This window comes from Lonchura striata, chromosome 1 (genome assembly GCF_046129695.1).
Source record: "Lonchura striata isolate bLonStr1 chromosome 1, bLonStr1.mat, whole genome shotgun sequence".
NCBI lineage: Eukaryota > Metazoa > Chordata > Aves > Passeriformes > Estrildidae > Lonchura > Lonchura striata.
Window position 1 is genome coordinate 50966813 of NC_134603.1, and position 27966 is coordinate 50994778.

Here is a 27966-nt window from a genome sequence, read left to right on the forward strand (position 1 = left end):
CAACAGCTGGATCTGGGGACATGGAACTGTAGCAGCCTTGTGTCTGTCAGGCAGGGAGGTGAAGACTCACCCTAGTTCCTGAGAGTAGCCTAGATTTGGCTACTCAGATGCTTTGTGGGTTTTTTGGCAGTGTTTGTATAATTTCATTTTTTCCCAGAAACAGGTTTACATCTGTTTTTACATCCTTGTTAAGGAAGTTAAACAGGACTTAGTTTAACAGTTATGCAAAAAATCCAGCTAGCAGAACCTTATCTGTGTTTACTAGGATTTCTTCATTAACAGTTGCTTTATTTATTTAGCTTTTAATACATTTCATGTGTTCTCTTATACTGTTCTAATCAGTTAACTTACTATGTTAAGCTCTACATAGAAGTCTTAGATCTTTAGCTGTTGTGGTTTAAGCAATAGTTGCAGTCTCCTTCAACTGTACACCTAAGGGTTCGCTTTTTTTTTTTTTTAGCAAGGCCCATTTGTCTGGTACAATGTTGATTGTTGCTATTTCTATCCTTACCCTTTAATCCTTTATGTACCACATCCTGTATTGTGACTTCCCTTACTTTTGTTCAGGATAAATCTAGCAGATGTGCTTAGCAGACCTCTTCCAATCTCAATGCAGGTACACAGGCTAAACAATCAACCAGTGGAGCTGTGCCCTATTAGGAACAAACAAGGCAAGGAAACATCTGTGAATGTAGCCTCTGAGGCAGGGAGAAAGCTTTTGTGCTGAACAAGTTCTATTCTGTTTGTGACGTTCAAAACTTTGTCTCATTTCCTTGAAAACAGAAGGGCCATGCAAAAAATTCTTCATGCACATACTGTCATTCTGTGTGTGACAATGAGTGGTTCAAGGTGTCTTTTAAAATAATTTTTTATATGCATGTTATATGCTGTGGTGAAATCCACGGTTGGTAACTGTGTGCTTTTTGGTTAGGGAAAGTTCTTAGAAGGGGAGAAAAGGATTTCTTTTTTGGGAGTATCTGGACACGGGAGAAGCTTTTCCAGGGAACAATAGGATAGGCAGTAATAGATATGCTAACTGGAGAGCTCATACTTGGGAAGTTTTCTTAGAGTAATGGGGAAGAAACACAATATTAGTCCAGACAGGATGAGAAGGGGGAAGATTTTTCTGTTAACTCAGAGAAGAACAAGTAGAGTTTGTTGAATCCATAAGGGCTATTGAAGATTGCTGGTGTGCCAGACAGGTCTGGAGGAAAAAGGCCCTTGTTGCAAAGATGTAGTTGGGCAGAAAATGTATTTGTTTTCAAATTCCTGTATTTTACCTCTCTCTCTCAAAAGAATCTGGGTTTTCAGAAAGAAGACAGTTTTTGAAGTTTATGTTCTAATAAAACGTCATTTCTTTTAAGCCCTTTTGGTATTTTTTGGTGTGTTCACTTTAAAGAAAAGGTGCAGACAGATCTGTCTCAAAGCTCTGGCATGTTTGAAATCAGTCATAGCATAAAAGTTAAAAAATGTTATAGCTGGTGAAATACATTAGGTCACCTTTAAAGAAATCCAGCTGGCTGCGTCATGAGGACTCGTGAGAGAATTTGAAGAAAACTTGGCATACATTGTTGAGGGAGTTTTTTATCATGTTTGAGAAATCGTTTCTCAATCTTAGCAGTTTGTTGCACAGTTCCCATTGGCTGTAGAAGATACTGGTGAAGCTGCAGAGCATATTAGGATAGACAAAATGTGGGATGACAAAAATGAAAACAGAACATTGTCCTGCACTGGACTTACCTCTTCGAAAACCAAAAGGAGCACAGGTAGTTGTACACTTTGGCTGATGTGGGTTTTCTGAGTGACGGGCTGGGAAGGAAACCTTTCCCCCGTGGTGGTACTGCTCCATTTCCTCAGGCCTGGGCTGCATCTAAGGTGGCTCTCCGGGGACAAGAGGAGTGGCACAATTCCTTGGAGATTTTGTAGTCCACACCACATTCACCTTCCTTATCATACAGAGGGAGAATTACCTTGTAGATGCATTTCCTTTATTCAGACAAGTCAGGTTTCCCATTATAAACAAATAAACTAACCAAACACAAAACTTTCCATTGGTGTTCATGTGTGGAATTGCAGTTCAGATGTGATCCCTTTTCCCTGCCCTTCAGAAGGTTTTATACAAACTAAGCATTAACTTCATTCTATATCAAAAGTAGTCTAGGCTTTTTCTAACCTAAATAATTCCATGATATTAGGACTTTGGAAAGATCCAGATTTCTAATAAAATTTAGTTTCATTACTTTCAATTAGTTTCAGTTAAGTGTTTCAAATATATACCTACTCCCTGCTTTAGACTGCTCAACCAGAATTTGCCTGTTCCAGACCTGGGGAGATGCTGTTGTAAAGCTTTGTGTTTTAAAACTCTCCTTGGGTCTGCCTGTCCTCAAGTCTTACCTTACTTTGATTTCTGTTTTTCTTAAAATGCAATGATTGCTTCAGAAGTTGAATTTGAAACTTGAGACAACTCTCTCAAAACTTATGCGCATACAGTTTTCTTCTCTAATAGCTTGTGAACTTTGTATGTCCCTACTATACATTGCTTGCTTTTTTTGCAAAGAGATAATATTAGTTATATAAGAAGTAGCCTTCAAAATGTCAGTACAGTGTTTGAAAATGTTGAGTAGTTATGAAGAAAACAGATAAACAGATTACAGGATGAGTAGTCAAAATCCATAAATATTGAAAAGGCTTGAATAAACAAACAGCATTCGTCAGAAAGCAGGTTTTTGGGTTTTTTATACTGGCCATTGGAAAAGGGGCTGCAAAAAATACAGGATTCAGAAATGCATGATTTAATATCCAAGATTGATCAAAGAAATTTCTAACAAAATTATGGGAGATGTGTCTAAGCATATGAGATGAGGAAGAATTTTAAGAATTGAATTTAGTGAAAGAATTATGAGGCTTATTAGTCTTATTAATTGTTCTGCTAAATCAAATCTGGCATTATGGGTAGAAGTGAATTGATCTTTTAAAAAAATATACAGGAGTTAACGGTGGATTTTTTCCAAGAGTTTGAATCATTGCAAATTTGGAAGATAAACAGCTTGAAAGTTGAGATTAATGATGTTTTTAGGATGGGTAATAAATAATGATTGAAACTACCATGTTAAATTTGAGTAAATATTGCTCAAAAGAGGACTTAAAATTCACCTGGAGACAGTAATGGTTTGTGAGTTAATGAGCAGAACTGATGGGTGTTAGCTGAGGCACTGAAGGGAAGACTCTCAGCTGGTGCATTTTGGAACACCTCATTATGCCAGTTCAGGGATGCCAGCATCTCTGATGTTTGTGTGCACATTTCTACTGGGTGATGTCTGGAAGTGGTGCATTTGGGTGAAAGTTCCAGTTTCTTTAGGCAGTGCTAGTCATGCTTTGAGAGTTACTGCTGCCCTGTAATTTTCAAATGTTACCTGAAAATGTATTTTCTTTTTTCTATAATATTAATAAATAGTAAGGAAAGGTACTGAATAGAAAACCTGTTTTCTTTGCAAGCCTTGGGAGTTAAAGCGCAAGGTGGACTGTTCCTAAAGTCAGGTCCTTTGTTTTCTGCAGTACTTCCAAGGTGGACTGTATACATGTTTGTTTATGGAATACAGTAAATAAAAGAACACTTTTATTGAGTTTGCCTTGTCTGAAAGTGGCACTCATTATGCTTGAGCCTCACACTTCATCTGCTTATGCACAGCAGTTCCACTGTCTTGAATAGTTCCACACTTAGTCTTGGGCAATGAGATAGTTGCAATCTCTTGTGAGTGATTGCTGTAGGGTTGGTTGCCATTTAGGGAATCCTGTTTTGCTATAAAAAATAAGCTTTTCTATGTACCTTCCAGTCCAAGACTTTCTGTGATTCTATGAACTGCCCAGTCACAGCATTTATGAGACCTGTCTGCACCTCAAGGGCATTTTGTTAATAAAGTAATACACAGAATATCTGTTCTTAAAATCAGACTTTTTGCTCTCCATCATTTAGCACATTTTTCAAGATCAAGAATGAAAATCAACCAATAGTAATGCCCAAATAAGTTAAAGACCAATACTTTTTTAATATTTATTGGGAAGACTAGTAATTTGTCCTCAACCATGTATAAGACTGGTGAAAAATCAACAAAGTAACTTTCTTTGCTCACTAGTCACATTTTCTTTATGCATGAAAAATGATACTGCATTCAATTTCATTGTGTTTGACATTCCCAGTATAAAAAGGATCTCTTAACAAAGTGAGATGAAAACTTGGAGAAGTGACTGGAAAATCTCTCTTATGCCATTCCCATCATTTTTTTTGTGGAACAGGATGTTACTTTTCCAATTGTCAGATTCTCTTTTTTAAACTTTTTTTTTTTTTTTTTTTTTTTTTAGTTCTGCCACTCTATATTTTGGCTGTCTTTTTGTATCCAGTATTTCACAGAAAATTTATTTTCTGAAAGAAATTTGAAAATCAACAGAAAGTTGATTTATGCTAATGAGAATGACCAAGATAGTTAATTGCCCATTTACTCTAGAGCAAATCCATATTTTCTTTTTTCAAGTATTGCATCTTTTTAGAATTAATATTTACACAAACCAAATACCAGCTGAATTACTGCTGAACCATTTTTCAGTGAGGAATTGTAAACAGCAACAGTGACTTCAGTAAAACCACTGCTTTGTTGATTTAAACTCCTTAGCTATATGATGAAATACATGTTATTCAGCAGGGTTGTGGACTTAAGAAGCCTGAATTTAATGAATGATGAGCACCATTAGGTTTTATTACATTGCATGTAGTGCCTAAACATAGCCCTAAAGACTAAACCCAAGTAAATCCCATTTAAACATTTTGGCTGAGGAAATTATCATCATCCATGTGTTTAAACATGGAAGTACACTTAGAGAAATTAAATAAGTGTGATAAAATGAGTGTATTTATAGTAGGATGTGCACTTGCTATTTCTTTTTAGGAATGAGTATTCAGTTGATTATAACTTTACATGTTTTCTTGTGAAATCCTTCAATATAATAAATATACCAGTGTATTGTTTCAGTTATTTTTAATACATACTTCTTATGAGCCCCAGTATATGAGAAGCTGTTCTGGAGAGCTGATCCACTGTCAGAAAGTATGCTGTGGGGATTTTTGTTATTTGTTTGTTGGATTGATAATTTCCATGTAAAATATCTTGCCAGTTAATTTTTAGTGAATTCATGAACGCTTTAAGTATTGCTCTGATAACTTAGCAAATTATACCTTTTTAAGGTTTTTATATTTTTAATGTAAATAAATTAATTGAATGTCAGAGCATGTACTAATTGATGGAAGGAATATTAGCTTCTTTCCTGCCTGTTTTAAAAAAAAACCATATTCATGACTTCTGTTTATGTTACTAATAACTAAGGATTTTTTCCCAATATATTATAGGAACAGACTGTGAGTTAAATACAGAGTAAAGCCTTTTAGGAAGTAAAATATTTATACTTCTTTATATTAAAAGTAAGTTCCATTTTTGTCAATTTTATGGACTTGTCTAGAAAGGAAATTATACTTGATAAATAATTTAAATTCAACTGGAAAACTACTATTATTGAATAGTTATACCTATTTAACATAGCTATGCAGTCTGGACAAAGGTTCTCCAACATTCCATTTCAAGAAATGACTTGCATTTCATTAGAAAGTATTGTCACCCATCAAAATAAGAAAAAGAAAAAAAATTAAAACTTGGTTTCTAATAACTATATGATAAGTGTGTATGTATACTGACATTTTTCTAAGAACACTTAGCTATGCATTTGTAGCAGGGAACTATAACATATCCATTTCTGGACTTACGAAAAATGCAGGGTTTAAATTATCTCATTGTCCTCAGGACACTCATGCATCTTATTGATATGTTTTCTTTCTAAAGGAGATACTGAATTTTATTTCCTTCTATGATACCATAGGTTATCTGTTAATAGAATTCTTTAATTTCCATTTGTTCAACCCAGAAATATGAATATCTCAGAAATCATGTTGTATTTTTCTAACGTCTGTACAATCTTTCAAATTCCAGAGGTCTGTGCCATGATTATTTTGAAGGTACACTTCAATGAAACACATTAATAAGCACTAAAAAAATAGAGTATAAATTGACTAGCTGGTCATATGAGAGTTGTTTGAAAGTGACTTTAATTGAACACTTTGGCATTTCTTTTAATTTGCTGTTTTAAGTTGTGGCCATAATATAAAATTCAACCCCAGCCTTTTTATTTTTTTACCTGTAAATCTTACTGGTTTGCTTGTATTTGCATTTGTTCATTCTTTTGTCACCTTTTGAGGACAGGAGACAATTGTCACACTTGGAGAAATACGTAATTTGTGATTAGCTAGAGGCAGGCTAAGGAAGTGAGAACCTTTTAGACTCTGTCTGCATCACGTACTGTATCCAACCATCTGAACAGATAAAATTCTCTTAAATTGCATTGCAACTCTTGTTGTGGATTGACCTTGGCTGGACACCAAGTACACTCCCCTTCATCCTCGTCTCAACTTCACTCTGGAATTTTCTCTCTCCTCCCTCCCAGCAGTGCAGAGGGGCAGGAAATGGGTCAGTTCATCACACGTTGTCTCTGCTGCTCCTGCCTCATACAGTGTAGGACTCTCACAGTCTTCTCCTGCTCTGGTGTGGGGTCCCTCCCCACAGGATGCAGTCCTGCAGGCACAGATTGCTCCAGCATGGGTCCCACACCAGGTCACAAATCCTGCCAGTAAAGCTGCTCCAGTGTGGACTTCCCACACAGTCACAGCCTCCTTTGACCACCTGGTTGATCTGGTGTGGGGCTCTCCACAGGCTGCTGCAGGTGAACCATCCGTGGACTCCATGGGCTGCCGGGGCCAGCCTGACTCACGCTGGTCTGCAGCTGGGCTGCTGGGGAATCTCTGCTCCAGTGCCTGGAGCGCCTCCTCCCTCTCCTTCTGCACTGACTTTGATGTCTGCAGGGCTGCGTGCATGTCTCACTTATTCTCAGTCTTCTCTTCAGCTACAATTCTGTAGTCTTCTTTTTTTCCCCCCCTTTTAATTACTTCATCCCAAAGGCTCTGCCGCCATCACTGATGGGCTTGGCTTTGGCCAGCAGTGGGGCTGGCTGTCTTGGAGCTGACTGGCACTGGCTCTGTAGGACATGTGGGGAAGCTTCTCACAAGAAGCCACCCCTGTAGCTCCCCCATTACCTCTGTCTTGCCAGGCAAAGCCAGCAGAGACCATGCATGTAGAAGTACTCCGACTGCTGAGACCCACAGTTGATTCTGTACTACCATCTGTAGGTTTACTGCAGTGCAGCATTTGGGGCATTTTGTCTCTTTCCTTCCCACCTGTAGAATAAAGATTTTAATATTTACTAGTTGTACAAACAAATGTTGAGATTCTGCAGAAGAAATTTGAGATCAAATACCTACCACACACATATTACTCTTATGTTAGTAGAAGCAAAGAAAAACAGTTGAATTATTTAATTATGCTTTACTTACAGATATTACCATATTAAGATGAGAAATATTAGGAAGAAATTTAATCAGTCACTTTGTTTTTGCAGGTTCTTTCATGTTGGTGAATACATCTGGAAGATTTGCAGGACAGAAAGCTCACCTCCTGATGCCCCATCTGAAAGAAAATGATACACATTGTATTGATTTTCACTATTATGTTTCAAGCAAGAGTGGAGCTAGCCCTGGCATTTTGAATGTGTATGTGAAGGTTAATGATGGTCCTATTGGTAACCCAGTCTGGAACACATCTATCACTGCCACTTGGAGCAGAGCAGAACTGGCAATTAGTACTTTCTGGCCCAATTTTTATCAGGTATGTCTTACTTTCTATGAAACTCTGTTTCTTATAATAGCTGTCTCATTTTAACTTTAAATCAAAATAACTTTCAGTATTTCTGGTTGATGATCATCTTAATCAGATTTTTGTACATCATGCTAAATGTTTGTTTTTACATACATATGGCTTTGTTTCTATGTTTATGTATATTTATTGAAGTGTGTGAAATGCACAAATGCTCTAAAGGTGGATGAAATAATTATGCTGGAAAAAATCTAGAAACTTTGCCATTGATTTCCGTCAATTATCTCTGCTTCTCTGTAATAAATTCACTTGTTCTTTCAGTTCAGTAGGGGTGCTGGAATTGAATGCCAATAGATTTTATTACAGTACAGTCTTCAAGTTTGATTTAGATCAACAATACTTGTTGCTTTAGAACTAGCAGAATCCTTTGAATCCTCAGTTCAAGTCTTAACTCTGAATGAAATATCCATTTGTCCAGTAGTAAACATAAATATAATAGCAGATGTCATAGGGATGGGATTTTGAGTGCATCCTAAAGATTCAGGGGAATTTCGCTTAACAGTCCCTTAGGATGCTGGCTTTTTGTAGGAAGATTTAGACTATACAGTTACTTACTGTTCTGTAGTAGTTCAATGTTTTTCCTTCTTCCTCCTGTGAAAATACAGTCTGTCTCCACAAACAAGTAACTTAATTTAATAAGAGCATACCAGTGACATAGAGGTGTTACTGAGGCTCCTGCATCTTCACTTGAAGTTTGGAAAGTTTGAATTGTGTTTTATTTGTTTGCCTGTACTGAATATTATCACCATACATATGGTTTGAAACTTTCTGAAGAAAAGCCATCCCAAAGATGTCAAGTTCCTTGACTGTAGACCTCCCTGGGAGGTGCAATGTTGCTCTTCCACCATTCTGTTCCAGAGTGGGACACCCTAATTCTTACAGCAATGCCCCAGGTATTAGTGCCACATGTGGCAGAGTCTTGTTGCAGTTCCTGCATTTGCTGTTTCAGGTAACCAGGTATTCGTTGTCCCGTTATATTTTAATGATGAGTTTGGCAATGTCCATTGCTGGTACTCTGGGAGGCTGCTCCTTTCTGTGGCTGCAACATCTGATTTGTGAGGATGTCTCAAGTGAACTCAGTCTGTCCTTTTCAAACCCTTTTTCTTTTAAGGAAAGAAAAAAAAAAAAAGCTGAAGAACTTTCTGGAGTCATTCCCCTATGATTGTTTCACCCACAGTGAAACAGATAGTCCTACTCAAAAAGATGAGTTTGGAACATTTTATTCTTAGAATGTGGGGTGCCTGGCAGTGGATGCAACACTTGAAGACCCAGAAGAGCACATTTTTTCATTTTTTCTTGCCTCTGAAAGTGTATTCCTGGGTTGGATATTGGGTATTCACAGGGTCTGCATTTACATCCAGTGTAATACTCAAGATTCCTAGGAATTGCTGCAGCTGAGTTGTCAGAGCTTCCTGGAGAGTATTCAGAGAAAGCTTACAGACATCTCAGCAGACTTAATGACATGGATCTTTTATAATTGTCTGCAGGCTTGATGTGGTGATAGTCTCATGCCTTTTCAAGAAGAGCAGGCATATTTGCAGAGCTGAGGTTCACTTCAGCTGTGTGGGAGAAGCTGTGTGCTACCTAATTCTCTGGAGCATAAGGCTTTATCTTGATTATAAAGTCCAAGCTTTGTTTAGTCATATATCTCTCAGGTGAAAGGGCAGTGTATATTTTGTTGCCTGTCAGGGTTCAAGAAGTGTTTAGATGATGTTCTCTGTCTTTTGGTTTGGTTTTAGGTCTTCCTGTGAGGAACAGGAAGTTGGTATCCATAATCTTTAGGTGTCTCTTCCAACTCAGGACATTCCCATGACTCTTTGACCTTACATCAAGACTTCATGTTGCCAATTTGATGCCAGTGTTGAGAATGCCTTCCAGGGCTGCCAAAAGGCCTTTCTGTTTTCACTGAAATACTGAGGACCAGTCTGTGTTGTTAGCTTCAGTGGATGGTGAGAGAAGAGGATAGAGGATCCCACAGGCAATTTTGTGGCTGACATTGTGTATAAGTCAATGATTTATAATGTGGAATTTAGTGGAAGGTTTTGTGAACATGGTGGGTGATTCAGGAGTACTGAATATTGAGTAAATGTGTGACTGTGTCACTTCTGCCCAAGTCTGAAATGTCCTCATCTGTGTAGTGAATTAGAGGAGCTTCCAGTTTTCTCTTTTCTGAAAGGAGTCTGGTTTTTGTGCAGCAGAACTGCTCTGGAATCAGCAGTCAGTAAAGAAGAGGGTTGTGCTTCAAAGTCTCACTCTAGCTCTGAATCAAAATAGTACAAGAAGCCTTGACTCTGACTATTAATTTTAAGGTAAATTAACATATTCTTAAAAATACACAAAACCTCTGACAGTTTGAAATGTTATTACTAATGTTATTACTAATGTTATTAATAATAATCTGTGTCAGGTTTCTGGCAATACGATATATATGGTATTTGGCCATAGAAACAGAAGGATAACCTTTCCCATAGTTTTTTTCCTCAAGACCTGTCGTCTGGAGTTCACCCTTGTTTGTAGGTGAACCTTTACATGCTTGGATGGGGTACTGTAGTTTAGCAGATTACCACGTATCAGCTGATGTATAATAGATGCCTGAGCGTGTCTGTAATGGATTCCATGTGCTCTCCTTGCTGCTGGAAATGTTGACATTTTTGCATAATCTTTCTTTCACTGTGGAGCATAGTCGGTAATTTTCTTTGCATTTGCTGCATATAGTCTGAAATAATACCTGGTTAGGTACTGCAATTTAGCTGATGTGCCAAAAGATCTTATGCTATGTTAATATCCATGGCAGAGCAGGGAATCAGTGTTAAATACTGTAGCTTCACTGGTTTCCTTGTAAATAAGCTCATTTATTTTCAAGGAAGTGCTGTCACCATTTTAAGAGCTTACAGTTAATTGTCTTCATTTTTGGTTGCCTCCATTCTCTCAGAGATCTGTGATGCAATTTCCTCACTTGAGTACTGACATTTTCAATTTTTCATTGTTTCTGAACTCCTTTCATCAGTTTTCATGCTTTTTCTTCTTCACAGAGGGGAAGACAGGAAGTTAGTGCTGTATGTGGATCTTGTGAGAATATGGCTCCAAGTTAGGTGACAGCTCAGGTGACTGCAGGACTCACTTGATAGGTATATAACATAGTACCAAGTCAGTTTCCTGAGCTGCTATTCATTTTAGTCAAAAACTCCAACCTCCTTTGGCACAAATCCACGTGTTCCACCCAAACCCTCCAAAATGTACAAAACTTCCTCCCAGTGATTTTTTGAGTTTGTCTGACCTTACTGAGCATAATTGAGAAAATTCTCCTAAGAAGATTTTTAAGGAATAATGTGGAGCCTTTTTTAACTTTTCTTACACAAAGCTTGGTAGCTTCCCAATGAGTAATCTCCAAGAGAAGATGTGACATTAATAGGTGAAGGGACAAAGCAATGTAATTGTGTGATTGTCTTTGTTGTCTTTTAAATCACATAATCTGTGTAGCCATCCACATCTGTGAATGTTGTATGATTCCATTCCCTTACCAGAACACCTGCAAGATGTCTAGATGCAAATGAAACCGAAATGTACTACAGAACTCTGAGAACAAATTATATATGATAACATTTCAGAGTTATAATATTTATAAAATTCAATATTTTTTCAAATACAGTGTGTTGTGTCTGTTTTGCTGTTGAAAAATGTAGGCAAAATAGCTCCCACTAAATGGTAGCTGACTACAAATCAGATTATGTAGTATGGAGTGAATTTTAATCCAACTTCTAAATATTTCTTGGTTCAAACTGTGTATTGTGAACACATACAAGCAAAGTGTTCAAAAGATTTAATAATTAACAGTAGTTTATTATTAGAACACCAGTTGCCCCAGCTTGTAAATATTTCTCAGGTTGGGTTTCTATTTAGAATCTATTTGTTAGTAGTGCAGTCTTTGAACTAAATAATTAATTTCTTTTAATGAACCCTTTTCTTTTTGCCAGGTAATTACTTGTATATGTTGCACACCATGCATAATCTGTACTACATATATATCACAAATCACAATTGCAACCTGCATGTAACAACATTAATTGTTGATTATTTGCTGATTATTTAAATTGTCAAGCATTCTGAAAATTAAGGATATATTTAATTCCATAATTAATGATCTTCTAAGTACTACTGCCTAACATCTGCCATTGATTTTATGGTGTGTCTGAACTGCTGTCCAGTTAGTGATAACTGTGTTCTTGCAGTAACATGAGTTCAAGCTGTCAAACACCTTCTGAGTCCAAGATAATCAGCACAGCTTGTTCTTTTCTGCTGTGCCTGCTGGTCTCTGAGCTATTTGTTTCGACGTAGCTGGTGTATTTCTGCAGGTACTAGTCTTATTTCTGTTTTATAAAATCACTTTAGGAATGCTCCCCTGAGGAAGCATTGCCTTCCTCTTTTTAACATTGTGCCCAGGAGAAATTGTTTGCTTTACTGAGCTATTGCCTACTTGGTGCATCTTAAGGAAGAGCATCAAGGAGTTTATCGTGCCTTTGGAGACAGCCTGCAAACAAAACAAAGCTACAAATAATTCCTAAGACCTTCACCCTCCTCCTAACTTGAGTAGAATTAGAATGTATATGGAAAAAGAGATCTGAATGTTACATAGATTTTGCTGGTAAGTGGCAAGATTGTTTTTAGATTCTTGGGCAGCAGTCTCAGTGGGTTGAGAGGCTCTAAAATTGATGCTTTGAGATACAAGTCATGAAAAGACTCGTCATCTAGTGAGGAAAGGGCGGCAGGGTTTTTTTCAGCATATATTTTTATTTTCTTTAATGTTTTAATGTTTTTTTCCATTTGGATTTTTTAGCAGGAGTACAATCTGGTGATTTCAGGGTTGTTTTCCCTTGGTTAGTTAATTGTTCTCAGACCAATTAGTCATATTTAAAATTAATTTTATATTTTAGAAGTGTTGCCATTTTGGAACATCACATTGTGCAAAAGCTACTACTGAGTTGATTCTGGAGTGGGGATTGTGTTCCCTGCTTCTAACCCTTCAAGCAAGCAATTTAGCCCAGCACCACTGCAAGTCACACACCGTCTCCCTATCAGTTTTTATATTTTGAATTATTTGCTTTGTACTTTGCTGGAAGTCAGTCATGGCAGCAGTGAACTGAAACAAATCTTGATTAAATAAAGCAACAAATGCTGCAGATTTGAAATCCAGAAATGGAATTGAAAAGATTAAAAATAGCTTCCAGTATAGTAACACAACTGTCTGTGCCACTGCACCATCTTTAAATGCAAAATCTTATGAAGCTGGTATGAAAAAATGGGGTAAGAGCCTGGCAGTAATTCCTGATCCTTTTTAGTAAGGACACAAAGGAGTTACATGGTATCACTTCACAGAGATGAGATTTACACTTCACCATTCTGACATGTTCCCCTGTAAATTAGGAGTTTAGGGAATAAGAAGCAGCAGATCAAACCTAACTTCTAAAATCTGGACTTAAGCATACATTTGTTTCATAACCTGCTTTGTACATGTTTTGCTTGGAGTTTGGCTCATGCAATGTACTTAAAACCTCATCTAGGACAGAGTATTAAGCTTCTTGTGCAGGAAAAGTCAGGCTCACATTCTCATGTGTTGTGTGTGTTGCATTCAACTGCACACATACAATTCCTGAACTGTGCTTTGAACTCCAAAGAAACTTTGAAATGCATATTGCATTTTGAAAAACAACCTGTGTCAGGCATCTTAAATAGCTCTCCTTCATTGACTTATGTGCTTTGGGAATAACTATTTTGAGAAAGATGCGCCAGGGCAAACCACATACCTAAATTTAAAAACCCCCGGCAGTCTAAAGATGGTCACAAGTATGGAGCCATGCATTTTTTGCCATAGACACAAGACTCTGTTATTTGCTCCTGTCCCTTGTTCCTAAACCAGAAAAGCATTTGGGCCTTCAGTAGAGAAATACAAGATAGCAACTGTTTTAAAAACAGAAAGAGAATAATAAGACTTAACAAGCCTTAATGTTAGGTGGCACACTATGACACAAAATAACTCATGTGCACCTCTAAGATCAAAAGAGTAAAAGGAAGTTAACTTTATTTCTGACTTTGCAATATACAGAATTCTAAAAGTGACTGGATGATGAAATTGCTACCTCTCTAACTACACTGGTCAAAGCAACAGTCTATTCTCTCCTCCCACAAAGAAGAATGCAAAACAATCATTATTTACATGACAGTGCATGAGAAACTCTAGTAGAAATATGTAAACATCAGAAGGTATAGAAAACTTTTAAAAGAACTTTAAAACTTTTAAAAGAACAGCGTGACAGTCAGGAGTTCAGTTTTCAGGCTGGATTGCTTGTTTCTTTGTGGTTTTGGATTGGCAGCAGCCACCAAAATGTTGTTCCATGTGCTTGAGTGTGGGTGTGAGTGCCACGTGGTAGTCATGTAAGAGTGAGAGGTGGGGAGGGAAATGTTGTGAAGCAATTTCCCACCCAAGGAGGCTTAAACACAATTTAGGCAGCCCACATCAGTAATCTGTGATGGACCTCTGCAGGGCCTGGGAAGGACCAGGTCAGGAACCTCCCTTCACAGGGCTTGGATGGGAAAGCAGTTGCTGCTGTTGTGATCAGGCAGGTAGTCCTAGGATGAGTCAGAAAGGGGAGAAGAATTCGGTGCACAGGGTACAATCCAATTTTCTGGGGAGAAACTGTTCCCAGTGCCTTGTACAGTACAATCAGAGAAAGGTGTTCTGTGCAGTGAAACAAAGCAGGCAGAGAGGAGAGCGCAGTGTGTGATGCAGCACAGCCTGCTGACTGGGGATGCAGGGCGGCAGGATTGCAGCCTGAGCTTAAGCAGCTTTCTCAGCACCCCTTTCTCTTTCTTGTTTTTGCAAAGTGCTATTTTTAAGTCATGTGAAGGACAGTGTTTATATTAGGTACAATCCACCTTTTGACTGAAAGTGTTGTAATTTTGCAGCAACAAAGGCAGGAATTTACAGAGTGAGGTTGTGTGGCAACAAAATCTGTTTATTTCTATTGTTCTTTGGAACAAACGAGTTATCTTGAGTCGCACATTTTCAGCAGTAAGCATTTATGTTGGTGAGCAGACCCCCTTTCTTTGTTTGTATGTAGCAAGGGGAAGTGGCAGGAATGAAAAGCTAATTTTGCTCTTCAGTGAAGCAGGGAGGATCAGGGACAGTGCAGTGCTAAGCTGCTTCCCTGGTTCCTGTTTGGCAGGCCTGCTGCAGGGAGAATGGTGTAAAACAGCTCTCAGGGCAGCATTCAGCAGTTTTTCCTGAGCAAATGGATTCCGTGTTTTAACCAGTTGTTTCCGGGCTGATAAGGTGGCGGAATAATAGGCAAAAAATCCAAGGGCCGCCCAGTCTCATGTTGCTGGAGTGTTTTCTCTGTTTTGACTGGAGTCTTTTGTATTGCCTGCAGGTGTTGCATCAGCCATGAGAAAAGGCAAAGTTTGGAGGTGGCAGTAAAAAAGCTAATGCTTACAGGCCAAGCTACTTTTGAAATGGAAAATTAGGGAGAAAATTGGACGTGAAATAAGTTTCTAGGTTTCATTTCTAATGAATTTACTAGGAAAACCGATTCAGATTTGTAGAGTCTTGACATCCCTACTGTAAGGTTTTCAAGGCTACCAGAAGTGTTTCTCAGGTCTCTATGTCACAGTGTGTAGCACTCTTACCAGGACTTTCCGAAACCTGTAATGCATAGGATCAAATTACTTTTTTAATTTAAAAAGGGAAAATGCTTAGTTAGCAGATATTTGAGTCCATAATCTTCATTCATCAACTCAAATAAAACAAAATAATGAATTTGTATACAGCAATTGATGGTATTTCACAGCCTTTGAACAGAAGAGGGATTATATTGCTACGCTTGGAATAAACTGTCATGTTTATACAATCATAGAATGATTTACTATGTGCCTGTGTGAAAAGTTCCTTTCCAGCTCTCCTTTAAGTCCCTTTTAGGTACTGAAAGGCCCTAGAAAGATCTCCAGTATGTATACATAGATTATGGGTACACTTGCAATGTGGTATTCCATAATGTGACAAAGTTGAATGGAGCTCTGGTCTAGTGAAAGGTGTCCTTGCCCATGACAAAGATGGCCTTTAAGGTCCCTTCCAACCCAAACCATTCTGTGATCCTCTGATCCCTGTGCCTTGCCTTCTTCAGGCTAAAAGACCCCGGCTGTCTCAGCCTCTTCATAGAGGAGGTGCTCCACCCCTCTGACCATCTTCATGGCCCTTCTCTGAACTTCCTTCAAAAGGGTTTGTGCCCTTCTTGGGGGCCCCAGAGCTGGATCCAGTACTCCCAGTGGGGTCTCACTGAAAATGGAGTAGAGGGGGAAGATCACTTGCCTTGACCATTTGGTCATGACTGTTTTGATCCAGCCCAGGATGCAGTTGGCCTTCTGGGCTACAAGTTCACATGGCTGGGTTGTTTTGACCTCCTCATCCAGCAACACCCTCAAGTCCTTCTCCTCATGTCTGCTGTCATTGCATTCTGACCAGTCTGTATTTGTGCATATTTTTTCTTCTGTGTATGAATCAATGTTTCTCTTTGACAATGGTATGTCACTATTGGTTTTACTGCCTCTTTCTATTTACTAAAAATGGTATATTCCATGTCAGAAGAGACTAAAAGTTACAGTCATTAAAGTTGGTATCAGTTTGATTATTGCTTTTAATGGAAGCACAATTAAAGTGACAGTATTTCAATTTATAATTCTTTGTAACTTACTCTCTTCATGTCAATAATTGTAATTCAGTTGTATGTCCAACTGGCATTTCTTGATACGCTGCCCGGCTTTTTTGTGGAATGACATTTTTGGTATTTTGTCTAGAGATACAGCAGGGTATTTTAGATCAGTTATTGAGTTTTTCTCTGCTGTTGTCCTTGACAGTTCTGATTCATTTGTTTCAAGGTTCTAGTTTCTGCATATGAACTGAAGGAATAGGAATCTACAAGCTTTTTTTGGCTGTGAGTAGATTGCAGTACTGAGGTACTTAAATCCTCTCAGAGAGCCTGTAGCTAAGCTCCTGTTATGAATTATAGAAATCATTTTGTGATCTACTGAGGTATTACAAATGTTTTCATTTCTAAGGCTCAGGTTATGGGTCTTGCTGTAAGTCAGCTGGCTCTTTAGAAAATACTCTCCTATGCAGCATTTTAAAAAATAGTCAAGTCCCTATTATCTGGCAGTAGCATTTCTAGCAGAAAACTTCTGACTGGTTTGGCTGGCTGCTCCACAGGTGTGCATCTGCCAGTTCCTCAAGATATTTTTAGCATTTAGCATGTCTGAAAGCTGAGAACCTGAAAAAAAATTACTCTGCAGTGGTGGGATCACGGATCAGGTAGTCCTTTCAGATGCCTCTGTGCAGCTGCTCTTATGCCAAGTGTTCCATAAGAAAGAGAGGGTTGATTTTTTTTTCTTTTTTTTAAGATTATATTTCAGTAAACCCCAGAAAGTTAGTTGTTAATGTATTTATCTTCTTAACAGAGAAAGCTCAAAGCCAGTGGGGAATACAGGAAACAAATGAGTAACTGCCCCCAGCCCTCTGTGATTTGAGAGGCAGGTCTTTGCATGCACACCTAGATTCAGTTGTCTCAGACACTTTGTTGCAGCATATTTCCCTGGGAAACATTTCCATAATTTCTGAGACCTGGTTGTCTGCTCCCTGTTCTCCTCTACCGTGTTGTAACATTCCTGCCTCAGCTGCAGGTTTCTAGGTTCTCAAACCCTGTGGTCTTTCACTTTCGAATAGGCTCGGTAGCTCTTCAGGAGATGGAGCAGACTCTGCCTTTTTTCAAGGGCCTCAGCATAGTTACTTTTTTTTTCAGAGACTGTAACAGAAATGAAGAATGTGCAATTTGTCGGATTTCTTAATAGAGATAAATGCTTGTTCTTTTTTCAAAGTTCAGCGAATGAAAACAGGAGCTGCATTCTTGGGTCTTGCACTGCTGTTAAAACTTCAGGTTACTTAGTGCACAACACCTCTCTATTTCCATTTCAAGGCTTTTAAGATGAGGGTAATAATCATGGTTAGAAAAGTTATTTCAGATCTCTGAATGCAGGTTATTCTCTGAGACTTTGCTCTTTCTCTTCTTAAAGAACTTCTTCTTCCCAAGATAGTTAAGACCAATTCCATCAGGAGATTTTCTTCTTTTCAGGAAAGAGATCCTTTGATATTTTGAACGGTGTTGCTCTGGATGTTCTAAGTGCTGGGAGCCAAATCCATACCCTGTTCAGCCTGTTGCTGTGGATCAATAATGCCAACTTTAAGAATCAGTGGAGTGCTACCTTGCATTTAGAAAGCCAACTAATCAACCCTTTTCTTGCAGAACTTGTTTCTGAAAAATTTCTTTGGCGGCATTTGGACTTTGCTCATTGACATCTTGTAGTTTTTTCTTGTTGCATGATACATGTAGTGGCAACACTGGCACTTTAGGTAGAAATTTTGTGTAGATGGGAGGTACAATTAGAATGAATCAAGTATTATTTTCCTTTTCAGCCGTGTGGACTTAAGACCATACTTACAGCAATTTTATTCCAGTGAGACTGGGAGGGAGAAATGGACAGAGGTTAGGAAGAAAAAAAATCTGGGAGAGAACAACAGGTCAGTGTCCATAGGTAGAGGAATGAAAAACAAGGGAGAAGGCAGAGCAGAAGGGCATGAGGGTTTTTCTCACTGCAAGGTTTGTTTTAAAATTAGAATTGTTGTTCTGAGAAAGTTTATTTAACATCAGGAAATTATGATATATTATGGAGCTGTATGTTATTCTCACAGCATGTTTTCATTTTGTATCATTCAGCAATGGATATGGTTTATAGTGTGTGCATCTATTCCAAGGTTAATTTCAGCATGTGTGAAAAATGGTTTCTAAACTTCAGCTTCCTCAGGGTGCTTCCAGTTACAAAAACCAATTAGAGTTAACTTCCCGAGCATAAGTAAAGTACTGGAAAAAAAACATCTGGATTTTAGCACGAACTTCTTGAGCATTGGTATGGAAATGTACCTGCTAACATTACTGGCATATTTTCTTCTATTCCATATAAACATTCTTGGGATTTTCAAGCTAAGTCTGCCAAACTTTGGAGAGGTTTACTTTAGAGTGTACTCAGCTCAAATGATGAGAACGGTCCATTTATTTTGTGACCTATTTATAGCCATTAAACAAACCGTGGCAAATGGATCTGCTTTGCTTAATTCACTGCAATTGGTGCAAGATTAAAAGCACGCAAAATAAATTCCTGAAAGTAGGAATAAATTCCTGAAAATAGAAGTGTATTATACCCTGCGAATCTCTGTATACTACAAAATTGTAATTCTTAAAATAAAAGCTGCTCATTCTGCAAGACCAAGGGTTGAAAATAAAATATTCCTCTTAATACTAAAGGCATTTATTAGATAACTACTTTGGCAGATCAAAGTAGTTATGTAAAAAAGGACCAACAAGAGAGATTTGTTATTTCTACTGTGAGCTATAGATGATTCTGCTTGCAAATCTCCAAAAATGATGTAAACATGAAAAAATGTAATTTAAAGTCTGGTTAATTTTAATCATAAACACAGCATATTTTGAGGGGTTTATGATGTTTTTTTGTTTGCCATAACATATATAACATATGAAAGGGTTTATGTACTTTTACATTACTTATTGAAAGAGTTGATGTACTTTTCCATGACAAACTGTTTTTATATTCCCTGTTGTCCAAAGATGCTAACTTAAATTATCTTTCTGCTTCTCAGGTTGTTTTTGAAGTGGTTACTTCAGGTCACTCTGGATATGTGGCTATTGATGAAGTGAAAGTTCTAGGACATCCATGTAGTAAGTACCTATCTTGTGTTGTAAAGACAGATCCCCTAAAATAAATGTGCTAGTATGCTTTGATAAATGTGGAGCAGAAGACAGGGAAAATGTCAGAAAACAATGTCACTGCCAAAATTTCAGAGTATATATATGAAGTGTTGTTAAATATGGCATCATTGCACCTTATTGTCTTTGAAGACATCTCTGCTATGTACACCTTGTGTACAGCACTTAACATGCGTCCCAAACCCAGACTGGGTGATATGGCAACTCCTTTAGTAAAAAATCACCAAATCATCATGATTCTGTGACTCTTAAGATTTTTGTTGATGAGGTTTCTGTCTGCATCAAAAATTCAGTGCAGCCACAAGCTAAGACATTAGTGAGAGCAGACAAACAACACAACAGCTGACTATATAAAATTATTTTTTCAAGGCTTAGAAGGAAGAAAAATCAGCTGGCTGAGTGAAGCTTTGCTAAGCAAGGTTACTCAGGGTACTTCCCAAGGTTCATGACTCAGTTTCTGCACTGTTTTACTTCTTTATGCTTCAGATATATTTCTTTATCTCATTGTTAAGGATATGTAATACTTAATTATCATGAATTGTCAAGTCAGACCTTATAAATAAAGCTTTAATGTGGTAATCCAGATATAATTAAATAGACTACTTATATAAAACATTATTTCACATGTATGCCGTTTGTTAAATAAGATGTATTAAGATCATACATGGAATAGGAGGTTGTGATCTTACAGACCAAATGACTGAATGGGGAAGAAGACACCAACTTCTGTGTGATCGTTCCTCTTATACCATACTGTACTTGCATGCATTTCTTGTGGCTTTTAAGAAAGAGCTGTGATTCCAAATAAAAAGTACTCTATCAGTTAGTATCAAAGCACCTCATAAAAATGGTTTTAGTGTTAATGGCAGGAACACACACACATTTCTTCAAATAGAGAGACAGTTATGCAGAATCAGCAGCTGTTATTTCTGAGTCACTTATTTCTAATAAACACTGCAGGCACTCATGTTGTTAGAAAGTATAGGTGCTTCTGCATTTTGAATTTATATCCTTGGTTCAGGCAAGATAAGTCTGAAGCAGCATTTTGGCAGCTTACTGATTTTTTATACAGATCTTGAGAAGTTTGATGTTTGTGTTCGTACCAATCAATTCCCAAAACCTGCAAATAATTCTTGTTAGTGTGGAGACTGAGTTATAGCCCATAGCATGTAGAGTTCTAACATAACAGTATTGAAATGCAAAAGCTTTAATGAAAAGTTGTTTGAAGAAGTAATTAAAATGTTAGAAATTAAGACATCAAACCAGTTAAATTGTCTAAGAAAATTGAGAAAGCTTGAAAATTGAAGTAAAACTACTCTGTGTCTAAAACTTTGTAAAGCTCATGATGATATTCTTTCTGTATATCCCCAGAAAAATAGTTCTGGAATTATTAACTCTTTAAACAAAATTGAAATGGGAGAAATATTTGATAGGCAGTTGCCTGATTAGCACAAAAACCAAGCAGAAGACTGTAGGCACATAGAAATTATAGGAATGGGTTGTGATAGATGGGCAGGTTTTTGTGTGTATATGTGTTTGTTTTTAAAGCCCAGTGCTCTTCTCCACTTAGGCCATAGTTGGTAATTCAGAAAAGCTATTTTTTTAGAATTTTAAGAAGAGCAAGGAAACAGTAAAATGGAAGGAGGTAAAAGCAGGTTTAAAAAAAAAAATAGTTGAGAAATGGGGAACATACTGAAGAATTTTACTGGATATTCTGACATTAATAGTTTCATAGGCAAAAAAGTGGAAAATTTTGGTCTGAACTCTGTCTGCCCTAATTGGGAAATGTTTGAAGAAAAAAAAAGGCTATATGTGTAATAAATTCACTGTAAGGATATTTGAAAAAATATTTTATTGCATATTTAGATAATAATTTGAGCTATTTTATTCCATCTCCTTTTTCTTATACTGTCTTGCACTGGATATTTAGCAACTTTTTCATGAAGCTAGCTATTTATAATTTTCTTAAAAATGCAATTTCTACCAGTAATAAGGGTTTTTAAGAAAATATCATCCACACTTTAAATTATTGCAATGCTCTGCTAGAAGATAGATGCTTAGTTTGCTAGTCTACTGCTAGTACTAAGATTTTCATGTTGAAAAGCAATGTTCACAGCCTGGTTTATCTATTAGTATAGATAGTGCAAGAAATCTGCTTGGTTGCAGTAGGGTTTGAGTAGGTTGGGGAATATTGTGCTTTAAATTATAGGTTTCTTTATAAAATATCTATATTTTCTATATTACATGTTTGACTCTTTTTAGTAAAACAGAAATAAATATACTTTTTTACTTCAGCGGATAGAATTCTTGTTTGAATATCAGTTTCAGCTTGCTTGTAGGTATATTGCTTTAGTTTTTACTGAGATTGTCTTATCTTTCTAAATTAAAAATAAGCATTGGTATGGAGCATATGTGTTGTGTTTTGGGTTTTTTCTGCAGTGCTGTTGAAAAGTATTATGTTTAAAGAATGCAGCTGTAGTTGATGAGGAGTGTTATGTTAGTATTGTACCTGTTTGGTGGGCTGCACTTCTGAAGGATCTCTTCTATAGACAGTGTACTTGGCTAAGAAGAAAAACCTGTTCCCCTGATAAATCATTTCTTACTGGCTTGTGGTTGGTAGTGCAAGCATCTAATAGGTGTGTCTTCACAACATTTTTCGTTTTCAATACGATCTTTTTTTAATAGATTGTTATTTCAAGAGGGATGCTAAGATAGTTTACAAAGCAGGAACAATTACACAGCACCTTTCTATTCTGCTCTTTCCAAGGCATGGAAGTAAACCAACCTAGAATCTAATGTGTAGTAAGTGACTTGAACCTTTTAAAGCCAAACTATTTAATTTCCTTGGTGTATTTTCTTTATAGCCCGTACTTTGGTCTTGCATAACTTTAATGCTTGTATCTTTTCCAACAGCAAAAACTCCCCATTTCTTGCGTCTTCAGAGTGTGGAAGTCAATGCAGGACAGTTTGCTACTTTTCAATGCACTGCCAATGGCGGAACAGACTCAGGTGACAGACTCTGGTTACAGGTAATTTCTTTTTTTCCTAATGCATTGGTATCTGGAGGGAGGATGAAAGAAATGTAAAATGTGAAATATTATGGGCTCTCAATCTTATCAATATTAGATTTTATAACGCCTTTGAACTGCTCCATGGTAGGTATTCTTTTGTAGAAAGTGCTGCTGGAGATTTTATTGCCTTGTTTCAGTGGAATGCCTTACTAAAAATAAAGGTACTGTTTTCCTTACCTGTGGCCATCATGAATAAAGTCTAAATCCCCAAGGAAGAACAGATGACTTTCTTATAATGTCTGTGCTCTAACTATAGTATTATGCATAATGATTTTCTTGGCTTACCTCTATCTCTGTTTAGTATTTCCAGCTAAAATTCCATTCTTACCGTTTATGTGTAGAGAAGACCGTGTATAACAATCAAATCTGACCTTCTGTATCTCAAAGCCAAGGAATCTTACTTACATTCATTGAGTCCATTGTTTTTTACTGAATCGGTAATGCAGCTTCTAGATGGGTGTCAGATCTTGATTTAAAGTCTGTCTCCAAATCATTTTCTTTCAGTAAAGATACTGTTCCCTTATTCATATGTGTAGCCTTGTATCAAAAACATGCTATTTTGCTTGATCTTTTTTAATAATGGAGGTGCAAGTTTAATGGCTGTCTTGCTGCCATTATTACACAGTTGTTCCTTACAGCAAGCAATAGTGAGTGTTTGGACTTAGCATTAGGGATACAACAGCCTCCAGATTTCCATACATAAAAACCAACATGCCGGAACTGAGACTTTGTGAGAAGGAAGTAAGGACAATCAAAATAAGTGAAACAACGTCTGAGAAGTTCAATCAGATGAAGCTACAGTAAGTGGAGAAAGAGGGATAGGTGAAATTGGCAGTGGCAACAGGTGGGACTTAGAAATTAAATTCTCTATGCTTTTAAGCAATTCCAGACTTTTACTATAGTTAACCTTTTCCATGGCATTTGCATTTTATAAATTATTTAAGTGTGTAGGTTAAACAACTGAGTAGTTACAAAATTTCTAGCAAAAAAGAAAAATTAAGATCACTTGAAAAGCAAAGCCTCATATTTATCTGTATATGAATGATGAATTGTTATGTCTGTTCAGAAAAAGCCTGATCAAGTACATTGAAGGCAATGAAGATCTCCCTTGGTTTTATTTGGGTTTACATGGGTATTTCCAGCCTCTTGCTGATACAAGGCTGATACTTTCCTAGTTCTCCATCACCTTAAAGACAATATTCACTGTTGGATTGGTGGAATTAGACTCCTGTCTTTCTGAAGCCACCAAGATTTTTTTGAAAGAATTATTTTTCTAGTCATGAAAGAGTTTAGCATGTATGGGAAAATAATGGGTTGCTATTTCATCAGCTATATTTGAACTTCGATGTAATGCTCTACTGTAAATCTGAAGGTAGAATTCAATATAAGGAAATCCTCATTCCATTCAGTTTTTTCAAATGTTTCAGGACAGTACCATTTCACAGAATTTAGGACACACATAAATTCTTTAGCATAATGTATTTTTTTTGTTGTAGAAATTACATACCCTTCTAGACTTTATGTAATACAAAACTGTTTTATTAACAGCATATCAATTCCAAAATATCTGAGCTTACTTGAGTTGATTCCTTGTTTATACATGAGATTTTTCTTTTTCTATATGAAGGATAAGAAAGGAGTGACAGACTAATAGAAGAATTTTATCTTCCTACAGGGCCACTGTTTATTTATTCTGCCTGTACAACTATAGGTCCCTCTGGTAATCAGCATAAGGTTGTGCAAATTCCAGGTGTGCCTTTGCATAAGAATGTTTTAGAAGTTGACAGGATCTCCTGGTTAGCTTGGATTTATTTTTGTACTTGTTTGCTGGTTTCCACAGATGTCTGCTGCAACATACAGTAAGGCTGATCAAACAGTTGCATGTGTGGGGTGCTGCAAAGCCAGGCTATGAGAGAGCAGTTCCCTACAGGACCAGCTGTATTTTAGCACACTAGGTCATTACTGGATAACAGATCCCCAGCCCTTGCAGCTGTCCATTCATCACCTGACTCTGGTTTTGTGGTGTGATGTTGAGGAATTTTGTATATGCCTGTGTATGGCATCTCATGATGCAGGACTATGAGACCAGTGCAGCTATCAGTAACAGCTCTCAGAAGACATGGAAATGTGGCATCTTCTACATCATGTGACTGGTTCAATGGACACTGAAGATCCTTGCATTCCCAGTAGCACTAAACCAAATATTCAACTACAAAACATCTTAATAAAAGGCATTCTTATATACACTAGAGCCAGAATAAAATGAACACCATTCCCTGGGAACATTTATGGTAGCACTCAGGTTAGAGGGATTCAGGCTTTAGCGGCACTGCAAACAAATCATGCAATCTCCATTATATGCTTAGTTTGTTCACCAGTAAGACTGAGCCTTTCCTACTATCCTCCTGGTGGTCTGTTTCATTACACCTATAAAACCTTAAGGGTACATAATAGTAAATAAATAAATAAATACAGTTGAGTGTTATTATCAGGGGTTTTTCAGCATTTCTGCCATGTAAGTCGTATCAGGAGACCTAATCTGTTTGGATTTGACAATTTCAGAATACTGTGAGATAATTTGCTCCCAAATGATTTCCAGTACCTGTCATTTTTCTCAGATTCACACTGTTAGTCTAAACTGCAGGTAAATTGCCAGGATGAAATCACAAACCCACTGAATTCAGTGACATTTCTGCAGTTTCCAGTAGTGGCAGGATTTCAGTACTGTACTTCTGCCTCTTTTATTTAGTACCTCTCTGCTTCTATGCAGCAGAGTTCAAGTTTAGAGGTACACATTTATCTGACTAACAAATTCTTCACTTTTTACAGAGAGTTGGTTCATTATTTTAGTCTCCATGTCTTTCCTAAGTACTTGTTGGAAACAGCTTACATGTTCTAAGTCCAATAATGCCCGGGTCTTGAAGCAATCCTAAGTGAAATCCATAAATCATACTTCATTTCCCTCACTTTTCTTTTTTTCCCTCTTTTCAATTCTTTCCTAGTCTTATTCCCTATGGAACATGAAGTCTGTTAATTTATGCAGTATTGTAGAACTTTTTGCAATTGAAAGGGCCTTGAGGGAATCACAATTCATATGTTAGCTGCCCAAATTAGACCACTGAGGCATGAAATTTGTTTCATGATGCTGTGATCAGTATTTACTCTTTTAGGAAAGGGAAGACAGAAGGCTGTTTACCTACTGCATAGTGCAGAACAACATTTTTCCTCTTTCCACTAGGCAGCCATACTCTGTAGTTCATGAGGTATGATCACAAGCTTGTCAGATAATCTGACAGCAAATTGTGGGTATTTTCAATGATACCATTTCAGGTTAAATTCAAATGAAAGGACTCAAGAAAACCACATGCTATCATACAAGTTTGTTTTTGTCATTGTATTGAGTGTCTTGTCATTGGTCATAAGGTCACTGGTTAGATTGTATGTTTATGAATTCACAGCTCCACCAGCTTATTTTCTTAATGTAAACATGCCTTAAAAATAAATCTGAATTTCTACAATTAAAAAATCTGTCTCATCTGCTTACATTTTCTTTTTCACATCTGTGAACAACACAGGTTTTTGCCAGTATGGGATGATTCTTTCTCTCCTACTGAATGGTTGAGCAAAAATGTCATTCCTGTGCTCCCACTGTTGGAAAGAAATGAACAGGTGCAACACTGAACCATTAATAGTCAAATGAAAGCAGCTGAGATACTCTTCTGAAAATCCTGTTAGTGTCCACTAAATTGGCATAGGAAACACAAATCTGAATTATAGGAGAGAGGGCATAGAATTCCTTTTTGGAAGTAACCTGCTTTTGGTGCAGTGTATTGGCTTGCAAGGAATTGGCTTGGTTTTCCTTAGCTTCTTAGGCCTGTCTCCATCTCTTCATTTTCCCATCCTCATCTGCTTCTCCTCATTATTTGCAGTGGGTTCATTCAATTGCCTCTATGTGCTGCTTATTCTTAGAGTGAGCTACAGTATTATTTACAGGAAATTGCTGTCAAATCATACCCAGATATAATGAAATTCCATTTTAATATCAAACACAATCTTTTGGTACTGCAATTGCATTTTTCAGACATGTGCTCTGACTCAGTGTTAGTAGCCTTTCTTGAGAGAGGTTCCTCAAAGAGTGGAAAGCTATAGGTGATGAAAAAGACAGGTCATCACTTCATTGCAGTAATTTATTTTCCTGGCTTTATTCTAAAACACGGTTGAAATGTAAATAGTTACTTTAAAATATAATTCTCAGACACATAAATTGTATTGCAGAAATAGAGAACTAAAAGTAGAAATTTGTTGAAGGTGAGCAGTTAACAATAGGATCCCAGGATATGTGTGACAGCTGTAGTAAGCAGCATCATCAGATTTACCAGTACAAAGAGACTAATGGATGTTTTTTGATAAAAAGGGGGAGGGTGAAATCCTTCATATCTTGGTTTATGCATGCAGAATGTGTACTGCTTCATTTGCAGCCAAGAAACTGAGAAACAGTATCACTTTAATGGCCAATCTCTCTTCTACCTTAGGTAAACAGTTTATTTCCTGGATTTTGCTTTTCATTTTGTCTTTCTTGAAAGCTGTCTTTCACCTTATTCAGTGTAATTTTTTTTATCCTCAGTACTCTTTGGCTGAAGGTGTGAAGACTATGAAAGATTTTATTCATCTATATACAAAACTACCTGTATGCATTATTTATTACTTTTTCAAAGGAAGAGATATAGTCCTATGTCAGAGGGAGTTCTGGAAAGCAAATTGTTTTCCTCAGGAATACAAACATACCCAAATGACAGATATCAAAAATATCCTTGTAAGAATGTAGAACAAGTGAGATTACTCTTTGCAGATGATGAAAATCAAATAGATTTATAGGATGTACAAAACTGTGTATGTGTGTGTGTGCTTGTTTATGTAAATTGCATACAGTAACCCAGAAGGTGAATGAAGTTCTGGGATTCCATAAGAATTTTTTGTTGTTGAGACTTTTCTTGAGACTTTCCCATAATTATAACTTTCATTGCCACATTTTGAAGCACTTGAGGAAAAAAATGTTCTGGCCATTTTGATAATGAAGCAGTAATTTAACTGTTATATCATACATGTGTCTTATAACTTCGTAACACAAACAGGTGGAACTATTAATGTAAA

The 27966-nt window shown here is 37.1% G+C and overlaps 1 protein-coding gene across 7 annotated transcripts in view; it reads left to right on the forward strand.

Annotated features, from left to right (window-relative positions):
* Positions 1-27966, forward strand: part of PTPRM (protein tyrosine phosphatase receptor type M) — a 442831-nt gene that overhangs the window by 127358 nt on the left and 287507 nt on the right. For all 7 annotated transcript variants that reach the window (XM_021525180.3, XM_021525188.3, XM_021525183.3 and 4 more), the window contains exons 3-5: positions 7552-7817; positions 19618-19696; positions 22658-22773. In XM_021525180.3, coding sequence (XP_021380855.1) covers positions 7552-7817; positions 19618-19696; positions 22658-22773 — 461 coding nt within the window. The remainder of the gene's footprint in view (positions 1-7551; positions 7818-19617; positions 19697-22657; positions 22774-27966) is intronic.